Source organism: Diadema antillarum, unplaced genomic scaffold (assembly GCF_040938485.1).
Source record: "Diadema antillarum isolate AM-2024a unplaced genomic scaffold, OU_Dant_1.0 scf00000092, whole genome shotgun sequence".
In the NCBI taxonomy this organism is placed as follows: Eukaryota; Metazoa; Echinodermata; class Echinoidea; order Diadematoida; family Diadematidae; genus Diadema; species Diadema antillarum.
In genome coordinates this window covers 513,113-537,978 of record NW_027270981.1, presented here as the reverse complement: position 1 = coordinate 537,978, position 24,866 = coordinate 513,113, and the positions used below count along the sequence as shown (strand labels likewise).

The 24,866-nt window shown below is 38.3% G+C and overlaps 1 protein-coding gene across 1 annotated transcript; it reads right to left on the bottom strand.

The window, feature by feature from the left end:
• Positions 1–503: 503 nt before the first annotated feature.
• LOC139718280 (uncharacterized) lies at positions 504–17,220 on the bottom strand. Its single transcript, XM_071629763.1, has 5 exons — positions 17,080–17,220; positions 16,159–16,373; positions 15,398–15,855; positions 2,300–2,427; positions 504–737 (listed from the first exon to the last, which is right to left on the bottom strand). Exons 1-5 carry the CDS (start codon positions 17,218–17,220, stop codon positions 504–506), a joined length of 1,176 nt encoding a protein of 391 aa, XP_071485864.1.
• Positions 17,221–24,866: the final 7,646 nt, after the last annotated feature.

Below are 24,866 nucleotides of genomic sequence, written 5' to 3'. Positions count from 1 at the left end.
GATTACTGTTTCATAGTATCCAGTCGATGAGTAGGCCTATAGTACGAAAACACACACCGGAGGGCGACAACTTGATATTCGCCAATAAGGTGTCATGTTTACGACAAGAGGGCGTCCTCGCCGTCTCGCCATCTTATTGGTTGAGTAGAATTGACATTCAAAGAGTTTTGAATGAAACCATAATCGGCATAATGCAATCAATCTGAGAGAGATATTATTGTGGGTATCACCCTCATTTCTAGTGCTATCTGGCAGTTCCTGAATATGGTGAGTTTTGGTCGAAAGTGGTCGTTTCTTTCTTCTCACGCCATTTGCTGATACAAAATTCGACCTTCGCCTGATTGAACCTGATATCACACAACAAAATAGTTCCACGTATCAAAATTGTAACGGCTGCAGCTGACAGTCGGATTGTTCACCATAGCTGGTGTTTTGTTCTGCGTGTAACCGCCGTGCACTTTGGTTGCAGAGCTGACAGTCGAGTTGTTCACCACGGCTGGTGTTCAGTTCTGCGTGTAGCCACCGTCACTTGGGTTGCAGGACGGTCCCGTCTGAGTCTTGATGAAGTGCGCTTGGCGAATCGATTCGTTGGCCTGAGTAGTTGAGACTTGGCGACCGTGACGGTTAAAAGCCATGTAGATTTTTCGGGAGCCCTGCCTGACATGCCACGTTATCCAGATCCTCGTGTCGGTGTATGGCCGTTCGTACCAGGCTCCTGTACTGTCCGACGCGTTGTACTGAGGACACGTGAGAACATCAAACGCATGTTAAAAATGTAGAACACAATCCTCCTTCAAGTGCCTGGTCTTAATGCATTTTCTCCACATATTTTTTTTTCTTTTTCAACGACAGAGTACTAACACTTGAACTGGCAAAATCATTCTGTCGCCAATGCGATGAGGAAATTATGAACACCATGGATCTCATTTATTATCAGTCACAAAAGATATGCGTATAATGTTTCTTCGTTAGTGTTGGATAAAAATGTTTTAATTCGCGTCAGGGTTCTGTCGGCAAAAGCAGTTGGAAAACCCCATCCCTAGGAATGACGTGTTACAAAGCAGTTTCCGAAACAAGAGCATAATGCATTATATACACTGAACGTTTCAAATCTGTAATTAAAGTGGACTAACCCAAGTCCCATAACTTTTTCGTGCTAATGTTGTTAAGATGTATCTGGAAAAATGTGTACGAAATAAACATAACAACCTGTTAAGAAGTAATTTGGTGTGGTTGATGAGAGTGAATCTCTCCATAAATTACACCTCATTATTTTGGATGCTAGACAGTCTTTCTTTGGAATCTAAAAGAGTTTGATTTGTTTCTGGGAAGTTCAGAAAACACCGTCGCGAAATATTTGAGTGAAGAAAACCTCTATGCGGAGTTTGAGTACAAATCCCCTTCCCTTGCAAATTTCAGGACTGGTGTGAAATAAATTGGTCTTCTTTGATAATACATGAAGTACTGAAGACACTGAATCGTGTGTGTGTGTTTTTTTTTTAGGTTTATGACATGAATATATATATATATATATATATATATATACTTTTTGTATGTATATGTAAATATATGTAAATATATATATATATATATATATATATAATGATTATCATTTGTATGTATTTGATTATTCATTTATTTATTCATTCATTCATTTGTGCATTCATCTATTTATGCATTTATTTAAAAAAAGAAGTGTGGCTATGGATATAAATTTACGGGCTGATAGTCAGACATAACCCGCGCAAATAGAGGGCGTTGTGCAGAATCTAAAACGGTGTTATTATAGTGATGCAAGTACAGTATAATATATGTGTGAGGTGTGTGTGTGTCTGTGCATGCGTCTGAGCCTGTACATCTAGAGTGAGAAAAAAAAAATCAAGAGAATTTGCGTTTGCTGTTGTTTTCGTTGTGCAATTGCATTTGTGCGTTCCGTAGTCTCTCTGTAAAAATATCTTTCTATCCACGAGTCAGTACTCAGCCTGTCTGTTATTTTCAGCTCCCCGTGTCAGTAAGTGCATCTGCTATTATACGTGTTATCCGTATCAGGGCGATTACCCCCCCCCCCCCCCGGCTAAATACTGGTTAGTGATAAGGTCAGAGTAAAGATTATGGTTAGGGTTAGGTTTAGGGTTCAGAGTTTGGGTTAGGGTTAGGAGTAGGTTCAGGATTAGGATCAGGGGAAGGGGAAGGGGTAATTGCCCAGGGGGTTAATTGCCCTAGACCCGTGTTATCATAGTCCTTCCTAATCTGAGCTCTTCGCATGATGATTTTGTAATAAAACTGACCTCACACTTACCGGGTTTGGAACCTGGCTGGCCGGAATTCCACGCAGTGCTCCCGCTTCGTCCATATGGACATACCGGTTAGCTCTGATACCCTTTATCCGCACATAGCCCGGACCGATGGCAAATATGTGCACCCAAGCTGGACATTAAACAGATGAAATAAAGGAAGCAGGATCAATGTTAAAGATCGTATGCATTTTTTTTTCTTTTGAAAACAAATGGCAGATATTAAAAACACCTTGTTTGTTAAATGAGAACACATGAAAGTCTTCACATCATAATCATTTTCACGTGTATATAAATGGAGAGAAAAATCAATCCAGTGGAAAGCATTTGCATTCGAATCGTCAGTATGATATGTTCTACTACATTACCATACAGTAATCACCTCGGTCTTCAAATCCATTATTCCTCATAATTTCTTGTTGTTTTTGTGCTTAGATTACCTTTTGATAATTTGCCATATAATTTCCTCAAATATAGATATTTCGTACTCAGTCAATAGATTATTAAAGCCAAACAAAATAATGATTCATGTCTCTGACAATAAATCTTTTCCACTTTGGCTTTAAAGGAAGGTGTTAAAATCTCATAATGAATCTGCAGTAGAAAAACGAATGAATAAATCCCAAATGTATACATTGGGGAAACGAAATGATGTTCACTCGCTGTATTGATAGGTAGCTTGGGAATTGAAAGACATTATCCGCATTTCTCTGAGCATAATTATGTGACATGTAAATTACGGTAATGCTTTCCACAGTTTTCCGGAAACGCTTTTCGAAAATGGTCACGGTGAAGAATATGGCTTGCACCGACTGGTACGCATTCCTAGCAGCGTTCGAGTAAAATGACGCTTGATGGAGCACGATTATATCAATCATATGTACACGGATAGGTTATGTGCCTTCGACACCTGTCGATGCTGTAACTGCGCCCCCAACAAGGCTCTCAATTAGGTTCCAATGATGGGCGCTGTGGGGCGCTGTTCTTCAGAGCTCTCGAGCCACAATGTGATCTTTGACTCGCACCCGCTGCTTCGCGACAGCTTCGTATTTACTTTTGATCAACAATGGTCTATTGTCCCACAAAGGTAATGCCCACTGTTTTTCACTTCCCCCCGCTGTGGCGACGAAGGCCCGCGAATTCCTTAAAAGTACGTGGTATTGTGAAGAAGAAGAAGACGACAACATGAAGAAGAAGGGAAAAAAATGTCCCCGAGTCTCTTGCTTCTGCCATCATTTACGTATTATCTCTCCGGCTCAAGTTTTTGCGACTCCCTCTGTCCAACACCTCCCTTTTTTATACCTGGACGACGCGGAGCGGATGGGAGTCGCAAGGCATGCACTCCTGATACCCGAGCTCCACCCTCGTTTGTTGGTATAATCTGTCCGGGGGGAATTCTAATGACCACGCCTCTAGGCAATTTCAACAGGAAATGTTAAATCAATATTATTTTTTCATCATCAACAGACAATTGTCTGTTGTTCGTTGGAGGATAGTAGTTCACGTTTACAACAAAGGCCATTCAGCTTTTCCGGAAGAGGTCTTTTTTTTCTTCCTCTTTTTTTTTTTCCTCAACACTCGATTTTGCTTTTCGGTGCCTATTCATGGAATCTAACTCCAGAGAAATCGAATTTCTTAGTTTGAGAGGACAAAATCTGCACCATTTTGTCAAATGCACTTAGAGTGAATGATGATCCCTGAACAAATCTAGAAGTCAAGTATACCTCTGTCTGATTTAAAATTGTTGCCATGACAACGAACGTTCTCGAACAAATGCATTTTATGGACTTGTTGACTGCTTTACAAGTGATAAAGTAAAGCAATGCCAGACGATTTTGCGCACTTTGATATCAACCCTACGCATATCACATATCAACTTATGTGATTGTGATTTCACTTTACATAAAACAAAGACGTATGATGAGATGGGTAGGAAGAAAGTGAGAGTAAGGATTTTTTTGGGGGGGAAAAACACTTGTATATTGTGTATAGTTTTCAAAATAGACAGGTATACGTCTATATAGTCCATCATGTTGGATGAAAAAAAATCAGAGCCATTCAGAGTATTACAATTGAATATTGTGTGTGTGTGGCATATCAATAATATAATTATATTCACGCTGATGACAATCACGCATTCAATTTGATCATTTAAAGGGAAGGTAAACCCAAAGAGCAATGTGGATTGAGTGAAAGCAGCAACATTAGTAGAACACATCAGTGAAAGTTTGAGGAAAATCGGACAATCGATGCAAAAGTTATGACTTTTTAAAGTTTTGGTGATGGAACCGCTGGATGAGGAGACTACTAGAGGAAATGACGTATGAGTGGACAACGATACAAAGAAAATATAAAGGAAATTCAACAAAAATTCACTTTTCTAGAATTATGAAAGAGCAGCGGACCAACCGCTTTCAGAAAGCAGGGGGAATAATTGCTACCCTCAACATATGTCAATATCAAGTTGATGGAATTTGTAATTTTCATGAAAAATTGATTTTTGTAGTATTTTCTTTATATTTTCTTGGTATTGTTGTCCACTCATACGTCATAACCTCTAGTAGTCTCCTCATCCAGCGGTTCCAACACCAAAACTTTAAAAATTCATAACTTTTGCATCGATTGTCCGATTTTCCTTAAACTTTCACTGATGTGTTCTACTAATGTTGCTGCTTTCACTCAATCCACATTGTTCTTGGGGTTTATCTTCCCTTTAATGATAACAATAACATGATGATTGATGATGATGACGATGATGGTGGGAATTGATTAGAATAATAGATGAAAGCAGTAATGAACTCTCGTCATCATTTCTCGTCATCATTGATCTCAAAAAAAAATGTCTTTGGTTGTTGTTTTTTTTTTTCTGACTCCATGCGTCTAATTAATTTCTCCGTCTCTTTGTGTCTACTCGCCATTTGTACTGGTTGGAATTCACGGGTGTGGTAAGATTTTGAATAAACCTCGTTAACCCGGGGTGTGGTAGTCAATATTATGACCGCATCTGAGAGGTGGACGCCAAGCTGCTTTGTGCAAGGTGCAGGAATTTGACTCGATGTAGTATTTTGCTTGTTTTGTCAAAGATATTAGCTAGAGTCTCTTGCGAACCCTCTTTGTGATGGATGGAAACGTTTCAGTCATTCGTCATCACCTAACAGTCGGGTTCACATACTTCTCGTTGATTCTTCAGGAGGCAGGATGGTCGTGTTGTACATATCTACCAATATAAATTCATCCTTCGTGATTCTTGTACCCAACACGAATGAACAACATGACTATAGCCATTGACTCGTCCAAACCATGTTATGAACAGATGACAATTACTGTGTGACCACGAAACATCAGAAAAACAAACAAACAAAAAGCAGAAAAGCAAAGAAGCAAACAAACCTACAGAACCTCGGTATGCTGAGGGCACAGCACTCGTTCGAAAATTGAAAAGTGGCATTGATGTCATATGACGAAAAGTTTCATTGTAAATTAATCATGTCATCGTCACTGACAAGTGGAGAGTGATGGCACACACAAAAAAATGTCAACCGTGAGTATGAGAGAGTTAATCGAGGACTGATTTACTTATCGATCCTTGGTCATGATGTTACGTTTAAGTTCCAAATTAATCAGTACAGTCCTTATATTTCCGCAGAAATGATGGTCAATGTCTTTGTAGCCAATGAGGCTCTTCAAACGAAGAGACGGAAAGAAACATCGATAATTATTTCAGGTTAAAGGGTAAGGTGGCCAGAAATTCACCACACGTTTTCTTAAGCAGTCGTTACACGTTGGTCTGCCGTAGGAAGTAGAGCTCTTTCGCTGTTATTTCGAAGGGTTTTCAAAAGACAGATATTCTGTGAGATGAGACAGAAACCTCAAATGGATGAAGGGCTATCCTACTCGGTGGATGTCTAAGCATTTTCGTATTTCACCTCACCAGTACAATTTTAGCGTGCCCTTAAGCTTCTGTCACAGGGAACGCGGAAAGGGAAGGGGGACTGTATAGAGGCTGCAGCCTCAACCCTACCCCTTTCCAACACTGCTTCAAAATAAACCAAAAAACAAATGAACAACATACAAGATGGACCTTGTGGAGAAGAACGGTGCCACTCATTAGCTGAGTAGCTAAGGGTTAACTATACTTTAATGTCTGTACACTTTGGTCTGCCGTAGGAAGTAGCGATGGAAAGAGAGAGCAGATTCTGTTCAAGAGCTCCTAATACTTTTCTTTCATTGTCTATGCTTCGAAGAATTTAATGCCACTAAGGGTTTCATCGCTGAGCTATGTAAGTTGAAACCCTCATTACAGACGACGAGAAAAGACTCTTGTGACAGCCACTTTGTCGGCTTGTGTCTTTTAAAGGAATATCCGCAGAAGATCCAGCGACATAAAAGCGTCTTTTACCGCGAGTTTTAATACAGCACCAAGCACGTCAGGTGGAACAAATCCGTTGCAGCTATTTTACCGGATAGTACGCACAGCAAATGCTGGCGAATGCGTCCGCAGACACTTATATTACTTCTATACGGCACATATAAATTGTCTGCTTTTGTCCTTAAACAGCGCGATTGAACATAAAGAAGAAACCTGACATCAGTCTTGTAAAGCTTATGCTCTTTCTCGGCATGCACCCTCAAAGATGGCATCATGGACATTTTATTGCGTAATCAATGACTTTTGGTAGGCCTGCATAATTATTTCTTCTTCTTTTTTCGTGACCATGATGGCATGCCCATTTTCTCTCGCGGATGCACCAAGAGGAATGTTTGAGAAATAGTAAAATCTTTGATCAGTATAATAATTGGCCTGTTGACTAAAGTAAATGTACCGATTTCCCCAGAGAGGGCATAGAAACGAGCCATTCAGCTAAAATGTGCATGTTGGTGAAATACATTTTAATGCTTTGAATGAAGTATGTGCATGCCTAAAATGTTGTTTTTTTCCGGGCATGCCTTGAACATGTTTTTTTTTTTTTTTTTTGGGGGGGGGGGGTGGGTTGCCAGGAACAATCTTGATTGATATGAAGGTATAGTATGCAGAAGGCATTTAGAAATCAGTAAATCAGTAAAGACTAGAGATGATATATAAGAATCAGGGATTAACAGGATGACACATTCAAAGCGAATGGGTGTAACTTATAACTGTATAATGACCAAGGCAACTTTATTACGACAAATTAATCGTAGAGGTGATGACGCCACTAACGTGAAAGACCTCGAAAGAGCTGATGTGTTGCCTATACTATACGTAAATCTGTAACATGTTAAAAGGCATTATTTACCATTTACAGATGAAACAAAGACCCAGCTTTAGTGCTTCAAAATAGTTATAAAATGTGAGTTAGGATAGAAACAACCAATGTAAAAATGTATAATCAATGTTTAGTATTGTTACATATACAAGATGTGAACAATAGTTATAATAAAATTGTTTCTAGGATAAAGCGTCTACAGTTATGGTTTATTGAGAAAAATAGTGATAATATCTCCTTATATTTTGGGCTTTATTGGAAAATTTTTATATGGTAGGCTGTTTTGTGATACAGCTGACCTAAATATATACATCAAATGTGATAACTCTAACATTTTTATAGTCACTGCTCCCAATAGTAAACAGTACCTTTAAGTAATCCATGTATGTACAGCTCTGTTTCCAGAGTTCAGTTCGGGCTTGAATGAACTCTCAGAGTCGATGAGACTGATTTAAATCGGCTTTGTGAATTTTATGTATGATTATAGACTGTAGATTAGATAGATGATGACCTCGACCTTGGGCGGGACAGAAACCAACATATTAGAAAGTTAGGATTTATCTACTGCACACTATGAGAGTATGCCACGACCGCACAGTAATACTATGGAAGCTTTGCCGCGTTTATTAGCTCACGATACAATGATATACACAGGTCCTAAATTTGGGAATTGATTAAATTGCGAAACAAAAACAAAAAACCAAAATGTTATTGAATTCTTTTATATAAGCAAGTTGAAATTTCTTTATTTTTAAGGTACAGCGTCACTAGTTGATTAACAACAATTCCAAATATCGTCATCATTAGATAATGAAATGTATACTTTTTTGAAGGGGGAGGCTTGCTCAGTTTTTCAGCTACAAGGAATCACCAGCTAAATATTCCGAAGCACTTTTCTGTTCATCTTTTTCTTCCTCCGATACCTCACTATCAGAATGTAGGCATTTACAGTCATGTCATGTTGTTGTTGTTTTCTCTGTTTTGTCTGTCACGTGATGTCTGTCCTACTTTGAATTACTTTGCTTTTTACCTTTGCAATTAAGTGTCAGGTTTCTGCATTGACTGCTTGTGTCGCCCACAATATACGCAAGCTATGCTTTTTGGTGGATCATCATCATTATTTTTCTTCACAACATAATAATGTAATGCAATAAATCTGGCTTGAAACCTTGTTTAAATGCATTTGCCTTTTACCACTTAATTGTTCTTCATCTTGTTCCAGTCAACAAATGTATACACATCAAGATCAAACAATTTTCCTTATTACGCTATGTTCTTTCGAAGAAAACAATGATAATGATATTGAATTGGATGGAAAAAAAAAGAAAACTAAAATGTCACCAGGACTGTGATGGTACCTGCCATCATTAATGAGACAAAGCGGCTCTTCCGAGAGGAAACTGTGGAGAAGCTTCTGTTACTGTAATTCATAGCTATGTCTTTGAGGAGGCATGCAATCTCTGATAATGTTGAAATCCCGCAGTGGCAGTGGTATAAGTGTAGCTGGCTTGCTCACAGTGTGTAGTTCGTTCTGTCACAATTCGTCACTGAAATGCGCACTCAGATGGTAATAACCGGCAACTCGTCTCAACTCGTCCTATCAAAATAACCCCAAACGACGCCTCATCCGTCGATGGATTTTTCTTTTTTTGAAAAGGCGTAGCATGTGTGATATTCCAGTCTCATCCATCACTCTCGTACAACAAGGTTGCCTAGCAACAGTATCATCATGCATGTTTCAAGACATGGCTTCCCTAGTAACCTGCAAAAATGACAAAAGAATGCATTTTGTCAGCTATACCTTGACGGAAACAATGGAATATCCTCGCCTGCGATGGAACAGCCCATGAATTCTGGAAAAGTGTGGCAATTTTTTCAGAACCTCTTGTGGGATTGAATTCAGATGTCAAAGTACACCAAATCAATAACGGATCAGCCAGCGTGTATTAACATGAGCCTTGATTTGCCTAAAACCTCAAGCAAGCTTTTAGCATCTATTATACACGATGTGGAGACACATCTCGGATTGTAAAACCCGGAAATTCATGGAAGTTGCATCACACTAAATTTTTGGTGAGACAGTAGACAAAGTCGTTTGTTGCTCTTCTTGAATGGATACCAGTTTTATACAAGCCTTAGATATCTAGGTATAAATGTTAGGCGAAATAAATGCACACTGAATTTTGACAAACACTATACTCATACTTCCACTACATGCGCTGCAGTCTCATACCACTCTTTATATGCTTATTTTTTGTGTGAATATTGTAGTTATAGACACAATAACACATTATGGCGACATGTTCTTTAGGATAACAAATCATCAACACTTCAACTTCTTCTATACATTCCCGTACATGAGACTGCGCTTTCGCATTCAATTAAGGTTAGTTAGAGGTTTTGATATCACGTATAGGACCGTATATAGCAATGTAACTACATTGTTATGTGCGTTTGGCATTACGGGTAAAGAGATCGGTGGCTTCAGTATCCATCTCAGCAAGTCAATATACTCTCGACTGATTCATTACTCTCATCGAGAGATCGAAAAGTGAGGGGATGACATAAAGTGAATCACTAGTTCAACGAGGAGAGTGCCGTATGATCATGCTAACGAGCTACAACGGCGAACCGCTCCGAAAGGATTATAAGCAAATAAGAAAAAAATATATTGATATAATACGGCGTGTTTGGGCGCGTTGTAATTATCAGACTTAATATGTGCGTGTATTTTAGTAATCCAGCTCATTAATTTATATTCGCTTATAAAAGCTTTGCGCAGGGGACACAAGCAGAATGGGCCCTATAGACATCATGATGGCGGTCTGGAGCCTCATCGCGAAAAAATGCTCAAAAAACAAACAGTATTCATATTCGCTTGGGCAACTGGACAATGTAAATTTGTGGCGGTACTATTTAGCTACTTTTCATGGTCGAAAATCAGTTCTTTGTTGTTGTTGTTTTTTGTGCATTTATTTTTGTTCTTTTTTTTCTGGATTTGCATGTCTTGCGTGGTGTTTGTAGAGGCACAATGCGTGACATTGGAGTGCAACAATATACTGCATACGAACAAAACGGAATGGTTTTATGCAAACCACTACACGCGTATATTCATGATTCAGTGGAACTCATTCAAGCTGTTATAGGCCGGTCTACATGTCAACAAATCCGTCTTCATCTGGATTTCTATGGACAACGGGCTTGGCAATGCACGATGAAAACTTTTGCTAACTTTATTGCGTATATTATTTTTGTTAATCTAAGATTGACCACTTTGGTGGGAAACAAAAATTGTGTAGACATAATAGCATTACCAGACTTACTCGTTGTGACTGTGAGCGCACGCGTAATGTGTGTAAAGTAACATACATGAGGCGATTAAAAGGCAAGGTGATATGAGTTTTATGTGACCTGTCTCCTCAAAGCAGCTTCATGCAGAGTTAACTAAATTCAAATTTAAATAAATTTGAACTTGAAGTTGAACTTGAACTCGGGTAGATGACAGAAAAGACATATAACTAGTTGATAAACCATGACAAAAAGTTATTACGCACGTTATGACCATCCCCCCGTCTAGTTGTCGTTGTTACGCCTTCTTTTTTTTTTTTCAAGAGTAAAAGTGTTGCGGGGTAAGGTAAAACTCTTATGATTTTTTTTCAACTCCTGAGGAGAGGGGATTGCACGAAAACAAACACTTTCGTGAATCATCCTTTACCCAAGATGGTCACGTGGACCAAAGGTCACATGACACATTCGGGTCGGACGTGTCCACCCCTGAAATAAGTACATTGCCGCCACAATGACAGTGTTTTCAGATTGATGAGATGAAAGGGGAAAAATCAATAACGCTCACTAATCGAAAGCATTCGCGCCATTTGGCCGGGAGGGAGAAGTAACTTAATGTATCGTTCGCGCGGGAACTGCAGTGGTGACGTAATGTGTATTGGAGATGAGTCCCAGTGAGTCAATGTTAACGCCAAGGGCCTTTGAGTCTCAAATTAAGATTGAACAGTCATCACGTATCAATTCACAGGAAGGTGTTTGGGCTGAGGCACACACCCACGATTAGCGGCGATTATAATAGTGATAGCTCATGATTAGCTGGAGGGAATTTCGGGTATACTGTTGGATATTAATGATTAATGATTGTTTTGCAAGTGATTCAAACCTGCGCATTGTCTTGCCTTCGACTATCCCATATTTCCATTGAATGGGGTGTCTTTCGAGTCAATGACAGTCAGTATGTAAAGAAGGACAGTCAGTATTTCATGTGATGCAAGACACATTGTGCATCATAAAGGGGGGGGGGGGGTCATTTTGTGTGTGTGGGGGGGGGGGGGGACTATTCTGGAAAAGAATTGCACGTTGTTGGGCCCCGTTTCATAATACTTGTTATGAGTGATAAGTTGTCATAGATGTGACAAGCTACTGAAATCCTTGCATCTGATTGGCTGAAAGCAAATTTGTCATAGAAATGTGGCAGTTGTCACTGATAACAAGTTTTATGAAATGGGCCCCGGAAGGTAGATTCTACAAGGAAACCTGGATGTCAATTATTTTCAACTGTTTTACATTCAAAACTTGTTCCACGCTAATGAGGTAGATTTTAATGCTTCGTTTGTGTTTTAGACTAGAAAAACAAAACAAAACACCAAACATCCCAGAGGCGGATCCAGGAATTCTGTAAAGGGGGGGGGGGGGGGGGGGGGCGTGAGTAATATTTCAGGCGGCACTTCCGGGTTTCATTTCATTTTTTTCTTTTTATTTCTTTTGTTTTTCACGAAAAATAAAGGGGGGCGTGCGCCGATTGCGTCCCCCCCCCCCTCTGAATCCGCCACTGCGTCCCTACTTCCTTATGAGTTCACATCATATCGGACAATGTCTACTAGGAGTTATCTCGACTTTGATTTAAGAATTATACTTTTTATGTTTAATCCTTTTTAAATCTGTTTTTCCATAAATCTAGAAATTAAATTCAAACAGACAAGGCAGCATGATTATTCGAAATTTGGCTAGATAATATTATAAGAAAGTTAAGGAATCCTAAAGCTTTGGCATATACGATTTTCATGAAGAGTGACATTATGTCACGGTCATGGTAAGACAACTGGATGAGGTGTTGAGATCTTGAGCGAACAAAACTTGTGTTCACTTTTATCTTACAATTCTTAATTTCCTTAGTTAACAAGTGAATCAAATAATATGTTGTACGTCTTTCATATAGCTTAAGTCGAGTCAGAGCGGATGACTGCATGCGTTAACAGTTCGGTGATTATTAAATAAATCAAATAGATGAATTATTGAAAAAATGATTTACAAAAAAAAAAATAGCATTAAATGTACAAACTAGCAACGACACTTCATCACAGCCCTGTCATCTTGGAATAAGAGATTTTTTACTAAATTACATGTATATATTAAATGCAAAAGTTCTTTGTATATTTGGTCCGGTACAAATATTTTCAGTGTTCTGCTCGACTCCACTTTTATAAATGTCAACTTACATGAAGAATGGATTTTCTCTCTCATTATAACCTATCTTTATTGAATGCTCTATTTAGGTTGCTTGTATGTGTCTTTGGTGTAACTCTTCATCATGTCACGATGCACACGATGTATAATGAAGAATTATAGCTTTAAAAATAGATTTACCAGATTAAAAAGGGAATGGAATTGAAAATTCCCTGGGAATATGTGCCACTGTTAAGAGCGTTCGGAGAAACTTGAAAACATAAAAGTCCCGTATCACAGTCCACCGCACTAAAATACGAAAATTAATCGGAACAGGTACAATAATTATGAGTAATTCTAGCTATTAATCATGAAGTTATTAATTTTTAATTGTCATGGTCTCGGCCAACTGGGACCCATGGATAAAAGTGCATTTTCTAGCTAAGTTAGAAGCTCTTAAAGATAATATTTGTAGCGAAAGTTGCATTTCACACAGCCAAGAGCTTTTATACGAAAACAGCGGCAATAATTTTCGCAAGGAAATGGCACTAGCTATACCGGTATGAATTATGGTATTGCGCCATCTTATGAAATGTTAGCCAGCTTTTGGCCAAGGAAAGGAGTTGATCGAAACACTTTTACTTTTTTGAGCTCCTATTGGATTTATGGAAATCTAACGAATATGAAATTAAGTTTCTAATCCTCTCATAGATTATCGATCTATAGAGAAAAATGAAAGTGAAATGATTCCGCTGACTTATAATTTTAATGCATCTTTCTGTGTTTGTAAGATGTTAGTAAGATCTTTACTGAAGTTTAGTCTGACTCCAGTTAACCTCAACAACTAGTGACCGACAGTTCATTAATACTTCATAAAAGTGTTAACAGAGCACTTTGATATTCATCTGTATACTTATCATTTACGAGAGATTATAAGATGAAGACTAGATATTTTTAAAATGAAAATGAAATGTCATTTCATGATTTCATTAGGATAAAGGCTAACTAAAGTGCATTGCCCGTAGTTTAAGCCGAATGTGATAAATATGATTATATGAACGCATACACGCACTGTTAAGTATACACAGAGCGTGATCTAAAATGTACCACAATAGGTGGTAAGGCACGAATACTGCATGAATGTTGATTGGTCCAAGTTCAGATTTATGTCGTCAAGACCCTCGTCAAAGTAGAATTGCTTTGCAAAAGCCTAATCATTATTTGAATGGCACAATACCTGAAATTGAGCGTAATAGATCAAACACGATTTCTCGCTCAAGAAATCACTGTTTCTTTATCAAGGAATATAAATTAGTGTTGGCATATTATATCATGTCCTTACATTAAGCTGTAGATATTGTTCTGTAATTTAGGTCCAATTCCACACCATGATGAATTTCATTTTGATGAAAATATTTCCACCATCTAACAACAATTGCAAATATGGCATTAAACTCGGACGTATACAATGAGAAACCTATTGGGATTATCTTGCTATGCATTTTTCTTTTACCAAATAGTGATATTGGTCGCTACCACATGTGCAAATTGCCGGAGGTGATGACGTCACAAACTTGCAATCCTTCCCTTTGTTTGTTCGTCTGTTGTTTGCTTTTTTATTTGCACGGACATATCAAAAAGATTACGTTTTTGGTGTGTAACTAGCAACTAAAACACATTCATTTATGTATGACATATTATTTGCTAGGTGGTTGCAACAACTTTAAATTATCTACATTTGTAGATTACTAGTACAATGTATATGCATCATGTTTCCCTGTGTATTCATATTAATTATGGATATTTTTAGAAGTCATATGTAAATAAGCACGGATATCAATGATTCAACTTGATCTAGATTTCTGTATTTTTGTAAATTATCATTATATATAAATCAGTTTTGGTACAAACTACGTAAAATTTATGCCCAATCAAACCATTTGATTGCTATGCATGAGATGGTAATAAAACTATTATTCAATTCAATCAATTGCAACTGCAATTCAATTCAAACAAAACTAAAGGTTTTTCTTTCTGATGAAATGTGAAAAAGATCAGAAAAACATTGAATAGCTGTTTACAGGTCGGTCAATGGGAGATCTTTATGACTACGATATTATCTTCTCATGCCTCTTGGCATGTGGTTGCGGCTACTTCCACTACTTCGTCAAAACCTGTGAAACTTATCAATTCTGCGACCTTTATCAAATTGAAAAAAAGAAGACCCATCGGTTCGACTATACAGTTGTAATAAGACCTGTTTAATTTTGTTCGTATCCTCTATGTATATTGAATCAAATTTTGAACATGGAATGGGGTTATGTCCGTGTCTGTCTGTACAAGCCAGGCACCTGACAGTACGCGATGTTCCCTTGAAGAACACTTGATCAACGATCATGAACTTACTGAGAGGGTCGTTAGGAATCCACGTGGTCCTTACTTCGCCGTTTGTGTCGACCCTCATGAAACCATTTTCTCGGTTGATAACCTGACAGCCATCGTCGGTCACCGCCCGTTTCCTTCTCCTTGCTCCTGGTTCCACTCCGTGTTCCTCCCAAGGAACACCTGAAACGTTGGACACAAGCCGGCACCTGTTGCGCATCAGCTCGCTGATGTTCACCCGTAACGAGTCATTCACCCAAAGATATTCATCGTTGGCTATCTCGACGGAATTATTAGGCTTGAGATTTCGAAGGTTGTCGCCTTCAAAGTCTGAAATCGAAGTTGATGACGACGCAGATGGCAGTGATGATGACGGCGATGACGACGACGTCGAAGCGTTCGATTCACCAGAGCTACCGTCACCGTGTCTAGATAATGACAGTGCGCTGTAGTTATTTGACCCCGGAGGGCTACTTAGCTTCCTACGAAATACATAAGCATACACATTGTTCCGTTCTTTAGCCACACGCAAGAGACCTCCAACGGCACTGTGATTTTGAGTTAAAGTTGATGTTGGTTGAGCACTGGTGTTCCGCAGGGAACTTTTAAAAAGCAATGATAACGATGAAGAATTCAAAGACGATACAACATTTAAAGTGCTTCGATTTCCCACTGGCGATAAAATACCACTAGATACGTCATTTCTGCTCAGTCGAAACGGCAACACCCGACTGTCATTTTTGGCTGTCAGCCGCGATTCAGGTTCGCTCACTTTTGTGGCATACCGTCCCCTGTTCCTGCTATTTACTATTGTGAAGTTCGCCTGAATTCTCGAGTACACGTCAAAAGAGTCGTCGCGTGCGGCAAAGTTCACCAAAGTGTCTGACAGCGACGTGGCCGCAAATCGTCCACGGAGGGGTGTCTCCGCCCCTCCATGCGGCGAATTCGACGTCCCTGTCGATCTGGGGTTCGAAAGTCGGAATGGCAACCCTTTGGCAAGCTGGGGAATGAGTGTGATGGTGAGGAGAGTGCTACAAACACGTCCCCACCCGTGTGTTTGTTTCACCTGACGCATGCTCGCTTTTACGAAGCACACACTTGCTTCACGGAAGGGAAAAAAGCTCAACGCTTGGTTGGTCGGCTTGCCTCACTCGCTCAGATTATTCGCGGACCACGTGATTTTTCGTGAATTGGACGGCAGAAGAAATCAGCAAAATAGTCGCTGTGGCGTGACAGCAACCAAAGGGTGGAAGTTTCAAGGCCCTCGTATCAAATCAACTCGATACACACAACGACAGCTGATAAAACGAAATCAAAACGCGGACTGAATACGATATTAGTGCGCTAGAGTTCATCTCATGGAGTCGAAGTCTCAGCACCCTGGTCCTACAACCACCATAGCGGCCAGACCTGGAAAGTGTCTCCATCGAGCGAAATGTTGGCATAGTTTTATAGCAACGAGTCAGCGTAGGCGATGCTATTGATTGACGTCGATTAGTAATCGATAAACTGTTTTGTCCGCCACATAGAGAAAAATGGAATAAACAGAGACGCTAGCGATTCGCTGGAAATCAAAATCAGCGCTTTACAAGTTTGTGTTTTCTTTTGTTGCTGTTTTTTTCCCCAGTGGCACCCGACTCGTCCTAAACGTGTCTCCACGGAGGAGGGAAATGGTTATTGCCCACAACATGTTTTGGGTGGATCACATGCCAGCGGCCAGGCGGTCTGAGGTCCGCGTTCGGCGGCTCGCCTCGCATCCCACGCGAGAGCGAGGGATACAGGCGATGCTGACGAAAACTCGTGCGGATGTATGGCAACACTCTCAACATCCGCTCGGCACCGTACATTATGATTTCAGATTTATCGATATCGGCAGATAGCGAAACGGAAAAAGCCTTCCTATTTCGGCTCAGACCGTCCTTGAATTGGGGCCTCTCTGCTTACACTGTGTGATGGCACCCACCCGCGACAACTACAACTATCTTTCTATTGTCATCCCAATTTGCGGATTTTTTTTTTCCTGTGTCTCTCTCCTATTTCCCTCTCTCCTTCTCTCCCTCCCTCTCCTTCTCTCTGTCTCATTTCTCTCCTTCTCTCTCTCTTTTCCTCTCTCCGTTTTTTTTTTTCGTGGCAAGTAGACCGAATCAGTCAGGCACTCGATGGAACGTCAACCTATTGTTCTCTCTCCGCCTCTCTCCGTCAATTTGATATAATGCTCTTCCCATTTCCACTTTTGACATACATTTCAACGAGCGATGAATACTCGTGTTATATATCATATGTAATATCTATATGTATATATATATATATATATATGTATGTATACTAGCAATGAATACTCATTCGTATATATATGTACATATACATATACGTGTATATATATATATATATATATATAGCCGTTATTTAAGTAATCTCATATGTAATATTTATATTTATATGTATATGTATATGTATATGTATATACATATATATATATCTACTAGGGATGAATACTCATGTGTAATATATACATATACATATATATATATATATATATATATATATATATATATATATATATATTTACTTACGAGAAATGAATACTCACGCGTATATATATAATTATATACATGTATATACACAGCCGTTATACAAGTAATCAACTTGAACTTTATAGCTATTTTTCCAATGCCTTGAATGCAGAAACCAATGATGTAATTGGTATCTTCAATATCTATTTCATTTGCTGCTAACATGTAATGTAATGTTTATGTATAGCATGATAATACATTTATGTTTATTTATGCATGTACGTTTGTATGTATTTAAAATGTATGTACAAATGTGTGTAAGTGTTCAGCAAACTAATGTGACGTCTTTATAGGGATATCCTGTGTAGTCGATATCTAAAAAAAAAGATCTTTTTCATAATTCTAGAAATCTTTGATTTTAGAATTCCTGAATTCTTCGGTCATTTCTTTTAAGTCCTTATAATTAATGACATTAGACCAAACATGGAATTATTTTAAAACAAATTCATGAGATTTGGTCTGGGTAAAAGTATTCAGTTTAATTTGTTTATGCCAATCTTTATCTATAAGATTTGTCTAAATAGAATAATCTTCATATATTTCCATTCGACCGTTTTCATCCAGGACTCAAAATGTACTAACGCAGTCATTATGTAAATACGTGTAAGGATTGATTTAACGCCTTCTAATCACAGCAAGTCTCTTACCTCCTCTATTTCGCATTACGTTTTGCTACTTTACATGACACGAGAGTGCTATTTGTTTTGAAATATAGCAACAGGAAAACAATCACACTGCATGGTGCCACTTGATAAACAATTGGAAGTAACAGAACAGTTGGTGACGACGAATGTTTGGGTTGAGTGGATGGGTTTTTAGATATTTGTTTTTGGATTTGCTTTTTGTTTTTTTGCATGCGTGTTGTTTTCTGAAGCTTCCATGGTTCATTGCATTTGCGAATTGTGATACAGAGGCAAAACTATGGTTACTGCAATGACGTAGCGACGATATGGGTGCATTGTGACCTTTAGCGTTTAATTGGTGGATCAAATGCAGTCATTTGAAAATACCTTTGCCAATCATATTTCATTAGAGATCTCATGAGCGACAATTAATCCCTCCATACAGCGAGGTCATTTTTTATTTACCGCATGGATTATTTCCGCTCGGAAAGGGAATGTTTACTCCTGACCCAGCTTGAACACACACACACACACACACACACACACACACACACACACACACACACGCACCCTCACACGAACGCACACAGACACACAAACGTGCATACACAAGCATTTTTTGTTGTTATGATACTCTTTATTTGAATGTCATTCGATATCAGGCCCATGTTCACAATGAAATTAATAAGAACACATGCACACACACAAACACACACACACACATTCCATGGCGTAATGCCTATTTACTTATTGTCTGTATGTATTATGATGTGACAGAAATAATATATATACCTGGAAAGCACATGCAAAAATATAAATTGTTTCATTTTTCAAGAACCATCAATACACACGTACATTATATTAGCAATTGCACATTCTAAAATCATTTAGTCAAGCCCCCCAAAATAAAAATGATGAGATCATTGTATTAAAATGAATATGTACTTTGTGACTGTACAGTTTATACTCAGCACATTAAGGAGCAAGCAAAAAGAAACAGATGACATTTTACAAACATACAGCTATATAGGAATATATGTATATATATATATATATATATATATATATATATATAATATGTGTGTGTGTGTGTGTGTGTGTGTGCGTGCGTAAGTGTGTTTATATGATAATATCTACACAGGTATCATAATGATTATCATTATCAATGTCTATAAATGACATTTAGTCTAGCAAGTTCTGCCTCAAAACATCATTTATGATGTTCACGCAACGCATATGCCATGACCACATATCGACATTGATTTCATCTTTGAACATGTGAATATCATATGAGCGTTAATGCGTGCACATTATACACACACCCACGTACATACGTATGTGGTAAATAAATAAATATATATAAAGGACTCTCTTTTTTTTCTCTCTCTCTATATACATATATGTTTTTGTGTATGTATACATATACTGTATGTATGTGTGTGTGTGTGTGTGTGTGTGCGTTACACATGGATGAATATAAATATATATATACATATAGATATATTATTCAGTATCCTGTGTAATTCTAAGGCTGCAAGTATCCTCTCAAGAAAGCGAGATCAACCTATGAAGAACGCGCTGTAGTTTGGCTAACGGTAAGCGTCGCATTATACAAGCCCATCATTTCCGAGGGACGACACCAGTGCGTGCTCTTCACTCGTCAAAACAGCGGTTTGGATCATCCACAACCTGCACAAGGGTAAACACGGGAACGAGATATATATAAATCTGTGGGCGTCCATCCGTGGGGTGGTGGAGCGGCCACGCCCCCAGACTTTTCCGCGACTACACCTGCAAAAACAAATTCTTGACGCGGGACCTCACGAAATAATTTTCTAAGACCAGTTGATGGGCGTTTGGTATATACGGTAGCGTTATACTGATGTGTTTGAACTTCTGAAACTTTTGTCTCATTGAGATTATCACCATATAGTGTGGAATCATAAACAGCGCTGCTCCATCCCACCTCCTCCTTTCATCTGGTTGTATTTATATTGGACGAAGCCATTTCTTTAAAAACGAGATGAATGCATATTTGCTTTACAGTGTGAATGTATGAATTTGAAAAGATTATAGCCATGAAAGAGTCTCTCGAACTACTCACTTACCGCGATGCCACGATTATTCTTCAGGAGCTTACATGTCCATTATGGTTGGCGCCAAAAGTTTATCAACCACCAACAACAGAGTCGATGCACGCTATTCATCGAGTGTCTGTGTGAAGTTTGTGGAATGTGGAATATGTCAGGCATTTGCTCAGTCCAAAGTTCATCCAAAGCCTTAATACGTGTGAGTTCCTGTAGGCTTCAGCCACAGGTTGTCAGATAAATAGGGCAATATCCACAAAATGTATTCATAACGCGAGCAAACAAATCTTTTAATAGCTCGTTAAAATAATTCGTTTTTTCTTCTTCTTAAGCTCTGAAGATATGAAGATTCATAAATATGCGCATGCGGTGGAATAGCAGGCAAGCTGAGAACATCAAAGTTCATAGAATAAAAGTTTATTTCATTATTTTATTTTTTTCGGGGGGGGGGGCTTGGGGTTGGGCCGTTTTCTAAATCAATATTACCCTTTTCATCTATAGATTGAATAATACACTTTAGAATGACCTGACGACAGTAGCTAACCACGGACAAATATCCCGCATAGTTTGGGTATCGCGAAATGCCATTTCGTGGACTTTGAATACAAAAAAGTTACCCCTGGTAGAACGCGTTTTAAATACAAAATGATATGAAAAAAAAATACTCACACAAAGACTGATAAATGCCTGTCATTAAAATTCTAATAACCCACGAAGCACTCTGGCGCCCTAATTAGGTCCTCACAAAAACTGCCTTGGTCACGTGGCTACAATAGTCTCTTCAGGACATCCAATACGCTCATTTTTTGTTTGTTTCAACGTCACCAATGATTTCAGATTTTCTGGGTAAACCATTGTGATATTTAAGGTTAACTGCATGATAAATCATTTTGATCAATGATAGCAATAAATGGAATCTTATACAGCCTGTGGACAAAAAATACTTTCATAATCTATATATATGACAACAGGGAAATGATCTATTGCTCATGATCGTTTCATTACTGCAATGTGAATGTCGAGTTCTACTTATCTCCGTAGATCCAGAGTAATACCATGGAATTCATGGTCACATGAAACAGATGTCTACTCTGAGTGGTCATTGTATGCGTCACTTTACATATAGGCAATAGTCATATTGCATATTTGAAATAGTCTGTTACCTGTGATGAGTTACTTCATCCAACTTCGTTCAAAGGTCACTGATGGAGTAGTACATTGGTTTTGACTTCGACCAACTTACCCTGGTCATTATTGGATCATTTTTTTTTTTTGTATCTGACTCAGCTGGAAATGCCTGGGATCATTGCTGGCTCATCGACCAAACACTGAAATCATGTATAGATAAAACTTTGGTATTGGAGGACACAATTCGCGGTTAAATACTTCCCCCTCAAAAATACACTTTTAACGCTGCATAAATCATTTTCCATTTTGTGAGGGGTAATGACTGTACTGTCATGACTGTAATGACATCTGTGACAAATTGTTTTGCAAAGGCTATCGGCGAGGATGGTATATGGCAGACATAAACACATGCAGGAAGAACATTCCTCCCCCGAAAAACAACGAAAAGATAGCAGCAGACACACACACACACACACACACACACACACACACACACACACACACACTTAAAAAAAAACAACCAACAGATTTCCCCCGGAAATAAACAAATACACAAACACGGAAACAAATGATAACTACTAAGGATATGAGCTACAAGTTGAAGATTAACGGGAAAGCAGGTGATTAAGAAGTCAAAAATACGATGAGTAGAAAGAGAGAGAAGGGAGTCAATAAACTCCGAAATTCAAATGCATGTTGAATTGTGTTGATTCATGATACCTTCAACATTATTTACCTGACCAAATGAATAAATGAATACGTGTCATATGTTTTATGATAAGATTCTACCATTTTTCTTCAGATCACTTAGATACGCCCATAAAAAAACCACTCCCAAACTACTAGTAATATTCTTTTAACGGCATCATCTGTCCACCATTGTTAAAGTACGAGTATGATTAACAAAATTAATGACATTGGAATGCACCTTTCCCGAGACTGAGCATACCTTAATTGTTTCCATGTTATTGATATGATTAACAAAAGACATTGCCGGGATACATGTATATGCAACTTATGCTCGGACTATAGGGAAAGTGCATTCCGGTGTCTTTTGTTAATCATACTAGCACTTTACCAGTGTTTGATAAATTATGTCATTGACATAATCTTGGTTTGGAAGGTGGTTCTTGTTTTTGTGGGCGTACGAAGTAGTCTGAAGAAAAAAGGCAGAAAAATTGTTATGAAATATATGGAACATAATTCATTCATATACTCTTTTGGTCACATCGGTGATGATCAGGATAATAGAATCCACACAGGTCAACACGTATTTCTATTGTATAGTCTCTTTAAAACATGAGAAATATGGTAAAGTAACAAAAAAAAATGGCAAAGTAATCTGAAGAAAAAAGGCAGAAAGGTTATTATGAAATATATGGAACATAATTCATTCATATACTCTTTTGGTCACATCGGTGATGATCAGGATAATAGAATCCAAACAGGTCAACACTTATTTTTATTGTATAGTCTCTTTAAAACAAGAAAAAAAAATGGTAAAGTAACACTAACAGGAAATGAGAAACACAAAGAACGAGAGATATCATAAAGGAAAGACAGACAGACAGAGATAGAAATACAGGAAGTGAACGCGAACAGCAATGACTTTATATATAAGGTACAATGTACTCACTTGATTTACTTTTAAGAAACCCAAAAATAAACGATAGTCAACAAACTAATAAAGATATGCATACATACTGGAAAATACAAAGTTATGTGTAGAGGGGAAAAAGAGAACTGAGAGGTCCACTAAAAAGCGATGCTTGTAGATTGTGGACCACTCAAGAGTTTCTTCGAAAATACTGTAATTACAAGTACATAACACAAAAATATTCTTTTTGAGAAGGTCACAACACAAAAATAATCTTTTTGTCATCAAAACGGCCAACTCGGACCAGATGAAGTGCTTTTCGCGGGAAATACCTGATAACCAACATCATAAAATTTAAAACATGACCGCAGGTTATTCGCCTTCCCGGCTAGGATATTTGCCTTTCTACCAGAACATGAACTCGAATGAACTTTGTTCTCAAATGACAACAGTAAGCTCTTCCCGTTATAGAATTAGCCAAATACCGGTACATAAAAACTCATTTGCATCCTAAAGCTCTCAACACAATTCGATTGCAATATGCTTCGGCTTTCCTTTCTTCTAATTTTGGAATAAAAACAATTCCTGTCTGACCAAGAATTGAATTGTGCTGGTGATGAATAGCTGGCTGCATAACGTTGTGGATACGACCTAAATCACAAAGGTTCGTCGGGGGAGAAGCATTGGGGGTTATCCAACTATAGTCCGACACCTATTAATCATTGAAAAACATTGAAAAAATAGTCCATGAATCATAGAGACCACGAATCCTACAGCCCATATGTATCATAAGGCCCATGAGTCAGACACTAGGCAAACAAGGCCCAAGAGTTCGACACTAAGCAAAAATAATAATAAAGATATTATATATAAACTAATTTGTATTTAAAAAAAGTCTTCCGCCTCACTGGTATACTTGAATTTCGACACATAACACATGTTTATATCTACTCTGGTAGAATTGTTCTTCAACTCAGCCAATTTTTCGAATCGTGCAATGTCAGACTGCATGTATAATCATGAATAAAGACAACCCAAATAAGGAGATTGCATTAGGCTATAGGAAAATGAATTAGAAAAACACGCGACAACAAATCACAAGGAATACGATAACCTGAAAATGGTCGTCACAATTTTCGTGTGTGGTTGGCAAAGTATCCAGCCGGATCTCTTGTTTTCGTCCTCTCACGCGAAGTCTTTGATACTCCTCAACCATCGGCGGAAACTGCACACTTCCATCTACCTAATATCACACCGTGCCTTGCATGAAGATGATGATATTAGCAGTATTGAAGGCAATATAATAAATCATTTTTTTTTGTATTGTTTACCATTGGGAGTAGTAATTTAGAAAAAAAAAATGTTCGAGTTATCACATTTGATGCTTATATATGTGTAGGTCAGTAGTTGTATCACAATACATCCTACCACTTAAACGAAAAGGCGTAATAGATAAGAAGATATCACTATTTCTCTCAATAGGCC